This window comes from Acyrthosiphon pisum, chromosome A1 (assembly GCF_005508785.2).
Source record: "Acyrthosiphon pisum isolate AL4f chromosome A1, pea_aphid_22Mar2018_4r6ur, whole genome shotgun sequence".
Taxonomy (NCBI): domain Eukaryota; kingdom Metazoa; phylum Arthropoda; class Insecta; order Hemiptera; family Aphididae; genus Acyrthosiphon; species Acyrthosiphon pisum.
In genome coordinates, this window is record NC_042494.1 from 162,135,061 (window position 1) to 162,141,125 (window position 6,065).

At 30.7% G+C, this 6,065-nt stretch overlaps 1 protein-coding gene and 1 long non-coding RNA gene across 5 annotated transcripts in view; both read right to left on the bottom strand.

The window, feature by feature from the left end:
• LOC100166624 (gustatory receptor for sugar taste 64f-like) overlaps positions 1-2,698 on the bottom strand; it is a 20,320-nt gene extending 17,622 nt beyond the window's left edge. For all 3 annotated transcript variants that reach the window (XM_029488729.1, XM_016807430.2, XM_008188485.3), the window contains exons 1-3: positions 1,984-2,698; positions 1,647-1,842; positions 744-862 (exon numbers count right to left, since the gene is read on the bottom strand). In XM_029488729.1, the coding sequence (XP_029344589.1) occupies positions 744-862; positions 1,647-1,842; positions 1,984-2,140 (472 nt within the window). In that variant the 5' untranslated portion in view covers positions 2,141-2,698. The remainder of the gene's footprint in view (positions 1-743; positions 863-1,646; positions 1,843-1,983) is intronic.
• A 57-nt stretch (positions 2,699-2,755) lies between these two features.
• Positions 2,756-6,065, bottom strand: part of LOC107884710 — a 5,295-nt gene continuing 1,985 nt past the window's right edge. The window contains exons 2-3 of one of the 2 annotated variants that reach the window (XR_001680091.2): positions 5,824-5,941; positions 2,756-4,310 (exon numbers count right to left, since the gene is read on the bottom strand). This is a non-coding gene — a long non-coding RNA (uncharacterized LOC107884710). Of the gene's footprint in view, positions 4,311-5,278; positions 5,507-5,823; positions 5,942-6,065 lie in introns of those variants that run through there. The other variant, XR_003839258.1, reaches the window with a different exon arrangement.

Consider the following 6,065-nt stretch of genomic DNA (forward strand, 5'->3'; position numbering starts at 1 on the left):
AGTCAATTCTTAGTATACTCGGTTGCAACTTGCAGGTTATTACATGATACCAAAAAAGTAATATCCAATCACAATACGATTTGATCGACACGACGCAGCTGTGAATCCGGCGGCTTAAGTGTATAGTCGCATCTGGTCAACCTCCTAAACCACGGGGCTTCTACACTTACCAAAAACCCATAGACCTGATAATGGATAATCTATTATCATGTCTATGTATCAACCGTTGATATGCTACCGTGCACAAGTATTAGTAGTATATTGTATTAAATAAGGTGAATGGTGGGAAGGGGGGTATTACAATCTTGAATATTTTTTGGTGTTGCAAGTACGACACTTGCGACACCCCAATTACGCCACTGTTTTTGTTTATTATAATATTTTATAGTATATTGTGTGGCAAGGGCGGGAAGCTATTTCCTTCACGAGCCGCAGTCGAGGTCCTCAATCGACGGCAGCGTTTCGCATAAGACTGTGGGGAATCCTTTGGCTCAACGTGTCGCACACGTCGCCCGAGACTGAAACAGCTCACCTCCCGCCCTTGCCATACAATATAGGTAGTATTTCAAATTTAGAATTAATAAATTATTCGAACTTTAAAATTCTAAACTTCATATATTTTACACAATGCACAAAATTGACTATAATACATGAATGATTACCTAGAATAATTAATATTTTCTCAACAAATTTGTATAATTTAGTTTAATAATTATATAAAAAAAAATAATTTAAAGCTTTACCAGTGATTTCATATGTCAGTCCATTCCTATACAAGTTGAATACTATTAACAAAATCATCAACAGAGAAGAGCAAACTAAAATAATGCTGTATGACATTATCCAGCTGAACCAATTGAAACTAAAACATATAAAATATCAGACGCATGATAAAAATTAACATTCCTACTGAAAATAGTTTAACTGAAATGACTTCTGTACTACAGATCCAAGCTTTTATGGAATTAAATACATATAAAAATAATAGTATACATAAGTTTACAAACATGCTATTTACCTAAATGTCAACAGTAAGATGTATGTACCAATTCATATTTTAGCTTAAAATGAAGATGAAATGGAGTACTAAAATACACATTTCAAAATAATAAAAGTTTTTGTATGCGCATGTGTAATAGTGCGATACAACTTATATTACTTTGTAGTACCTAACTGACTTGTCATTATTTAACATAAAATATAGATGATCAAAATATCTTTAAACACACACTGATTATTCGTGAATTTCAACTTACTCTAACTTTGTCAATTTAATAGTTCAAAAAAACTTTATATTCAAAAATTATTTTAATAAATAGTCTATGTGCGTACCAAAAAGGTTCAACTTTTCTCAAATTGTTTATTTCGTTGTTGTGTTTCACCAATCATTAACAAAAATCATAACTATATCAAAAATCGTCCGGCTGAAATCTTTAGTATTTTAGTGCTACCTCTTACCGTGAAGTATCTATTTACAAGTATAAAGATTTTTCCAGTTACATTTATTTATTAAAATGTTTAGTACTACTATGAGAGTTTTATTTGTACAACAAAACAAATTTATAAATTACGGAGCTTTTATTTAGCTTTAATTAATAGTTGAATCAAACTGAATAATTATTAATTATACATAGCTTATTACTCACACTAAATAACTAGTGTTTTGTCCTCTAATGCCTTGCACCGGTAAAAGAGCGCATATTTGCACCAAAATAAGTAAGGGCGTGATGGCTCTGTGCAACGAATTTTTATCGCTGATTATATCCTTCCTAATACTGTCTTCCAAGGCTTTGATTCTCACGTAGTTTACTGGCATACCGAGATCGTCTTGTATTTCAAGTGCTTAAAAAAAAAATTAAATAAAACATTCTTGATGAATTACTTTGTATAAAAAAACAACTATCTTAGTTTTTCACATGTGAGATTTAACTTTGTGAAATAATAAATGTTCTAAATATAATTCGTATACAAAATTAATATTACCGATATTTCCCTTGTTTTCTTTTAAGCTCAGTGCGTTGTAATTCGAACGGACCGCCACATTGGCTAATGAACTTTGTTTCAACTGCCGTTCATATCCAGATTCAGTGAAATTCCTATCCTTGAGATAAACGGGTTGGAAAGTGTTTTCGTCAGACATAGTAAAAAATGTGAAGACTGGTGTTGTCACTACGACACGAGTGAACTCAGCACACTAAATGACTTTCCAGAGTTTGAATTCGAAGTATTATTGTTAAAATTCAATAAATGCCAAAATAAAGTGCTCGGAGATGTTATCGGAGTATCTGACACACGGAACACACGTTATTAGAATACTTGATTATAGTAATTATTGACGTTATGAAATGTAATTTTTTACACACCATAAATACTTAATTTTAAGTTGTATCTACCAAATAATAAACGCCTCTCAAATAGTATATATATATAGAACATACATAATAATATTATGTGTTTGGTGTATGAAAATTGCTATTATTCATTCACCAATGCCCGAGACCCGAGTAGTTTTAATAGTTTCGTTTGAATTTTGTTTCGTACATTTAGTGTGCAATTATATAATAATATAATATTATGTAATCGTCTAGAAGTACCTATTTTTAGTTTTTTTGTGACAAACAACATTTCTCGTCATAGTTTAAATAAAAATAATGATTGGTGTTAAAATATTAAATATGTATGAAATCGAAGTAAAATAATAAATTTTACTATTTTATTACTTTTATACATAATAAATCTAAAAAAAAAACACCACTTTTAAACAAAACTATAATTTAGTTACTCAATTAAACGATAACATTTATTTTAAGAAAGTTCCTAATATTGGGTAGAAATATAGGTTGAATACAAGGTACTATGTATATATGTATATATGTATTGAAGGCCTTAAACAATACTATACAGTATAGTATTGTTTAAGGCCTTCAATATTATTCAACTTATTTAAATAATATTTTAACATGTTTTTTTCATACAATGACCATAACTCCACAACTGATCAATGTATCTTTCAATAGGCAGCACTGATAATTAAACCATTTATCTTAAACTATTTTGTCGGAAAATCTAGGTAAGTACCTACATAGTTTTAAATATTTTCTGGAAGTTCTGTAGCTTAAAAAATGTATATTAAATTGTATTTTAAAAATTCTTTAAGTTTTAGTAGTTATACCTACTGATCTAAAATTGTTGGTTTTGTTGATAATGCGCTCGGTAACTTCTAAATTGTAGATTATAACTTATAATATATTATGTACTACCTACCTATATACCTACTGTCTACTGTTATCGCTACTAAATTATAACATTAGTCCACACCACCAAAATTGTTTTCAACTAACATAATCTTAATTTTTATCAGGAATAAATGTTATAATATTTTCAGTTTTGTATCTTGATTAAAACAGAATTATCACACAATGATATTATGATAACTAAATGATAAATTAAATTCATGCATGTACAATTAATTTAGGATTACAAATAAACTGTTTGAATAACATTTACCGTATAGGTACCCACTGCAATATTTCTAGAACTTATAAAAAACTAAACTGTATAATAGTATACAAATTACAAACTATTTATTTAAAAAATAGGTTATCTAATATCAGTATCTAAACAATGTAGTTTGTAGATAAGAAATAGATTTTTTTTTAATATTTGTTTTTGAAAAATATTTTAATTTATTGATTAATATAATGTAATATAAAATTTATATATGAATGAACCTTTTATTTATTTCGGGATCACACTGCATTATAAATAATTTATTTAAGACTAATAAAAATACCCTAACAATACTACTACAATACTACTTATAAGTTGTAATAGTGTTAATGAACACAAAAAAAAAAAACGCATATCAAATTGACCGTTAATATTAATGTTCTAGTGACCGAAAAAAAAATTCATCAGATGTAACTTGAGTAAAAAATCTCGCCATCTATTATTAAAAAGGGAAATTTAATTATTTTTTGTTTGATTATGTCTCTATAACTATTTTTTTTTTTAATTCCTCCATTTTACAATAAGGAATCATTTCACAATTTGAAATGAATGTTTTAATGTCTATAACTATACCTATTATATTATAAATTCATCTGTTAATGGTGTTAAAATAATTTTCTTTTCATTAATTTTTTACTTGCTCTTATTTTACACCGGGACGCAGCCCTATTGTACATTGGATCCCAATAAAGCTGACTGGGAACACATGAGTGACGTCCCGTAAAAAATTTACATGAACTGCGTCCCAAAAGATCCGGGATCCAATTCATTAATTATAATCTGCAGGGGTTCTGAAACAACTAATAATTAAATAAATAATAAATAATAATACATTTGTATGTTTGTTGAATGTGTAGATAGTAAAATATGATGTAACCATAGACCTTATCAGGGGCGGATTTACCCATAGGCCACTAAGGCACTGGCCTAGGGCGCAATTTTTAGTTTTTCATAATTTCATAATTCTATTTACCTACATTTATATTTTATATTATTTTATTTTTTTCGTATACAACTTGCATGAAACTGGAGAATGGCTCACGTAGTCACGTCGCAGTAACGTTTTAATTTTAAGCTATAATAACCTTGCCGTTTGAGCTTAATCCTGCGACCAGCGCGCGCCGCCACCGCTAGAGGTTCGACATCGACACGGCAGTTGTCGGCGTTGCCTATGTTAATGCATGGGAGATGATGGCATACGGGTGTGCGGCGTAAACACGTACAACATTGTGAATGGCGCATGCGTAAAACGCTAGCCAAGGCGGTCAAATATACTGCCTCGGGCCGCCGAGTACATTACTACATATAAAAAAATAGTACATTGTATATAGCCGCTCTACTAGCTAGGTGGGGGACAGCTGCTCGCACAGTGCTAAGTGGAATGACCCGCCTCACCACGCACCCGGCACCACAATTAGAATGCTGGAATTAATTCTGGAAATTAGGTGTCTTGATAAAGTAATTAACAATAATAAACATTGCGACGAAATCTGCTAATCGATTACGATTATAGAAACTAGAGTGCTCACCGCCAAATCATAGATAATTTTGCTACAGATAAATCAAGGCGCAAAATGATTTAATTATTGTACAAGTGTACAAATGTACCTATGCAAAATTGTATTAATATTTATTTGTTTAGTTGGTATGTATAAATATAAAAATACCTAAATACAATTTTTATAGTTTTTTTTTAGTTCATGGAACATTATTCCCCCCCCCCCCCCCGTGGGAGCACGCCGATGTACGGGGCGCTAGTGTTTTAATGCCTAGGGGCGGAAAAATGGTAAGTCCGCCTCTGGACCTTATACTAATAGACGGAGCATGACAATACTACAATAGTCGCGGGCCGATGTGAGTGTGCTGTTCAACTATTACTCAATTACCACCACGATTAAAGATATAATGGTTACCTGACGGGCTATGTCACAAGCAATATCACATGGCAATTGAAATTACTTTCAGAATCAGCTGTTGAACTAACTTAGTGCGCTCTCTATAATATTAATATGAGATAATGTTAATATATTAATATAGTAGAATAGTACATAAATATTCTACTGCTGTCAAGAGCGCTGCAGAATTGTTCTTATCATGAGAGTAATATTAAAGACAACTATTCCATGCTCGTTAGGCACGGACTAAGATAGACTATCTTGTAGTAGAATAAAATAAAAATTAGAAAAAGAGAGGAGGTGAAAAGGGTATTATATGTATAAATTATTTTATTCCACAACAAGGTTTTATAGTTGTCTGTGATGGGGGATATAATTTTACGTTGACTTAAGTACTAATAAATATAGTATCACTTACCTCGACTGCTGTAACGTTGTGCTTATTGATCTGGATGTATTCGGAGTCGTTCTTTTATCGTTCGTGGTTCGATGCGCGTTATTATTGCAACGTATGACTCACTTCTACTATTTTACATCTGATATTTTAAGATTTGTATTGAGATATATGATATTATCCTATTATTTATATTTTCTTTGTATGACTAATGATTGATTTATGCAACACCCTCGATGTTTATTTGTAAGTATTTGTTTCTTATT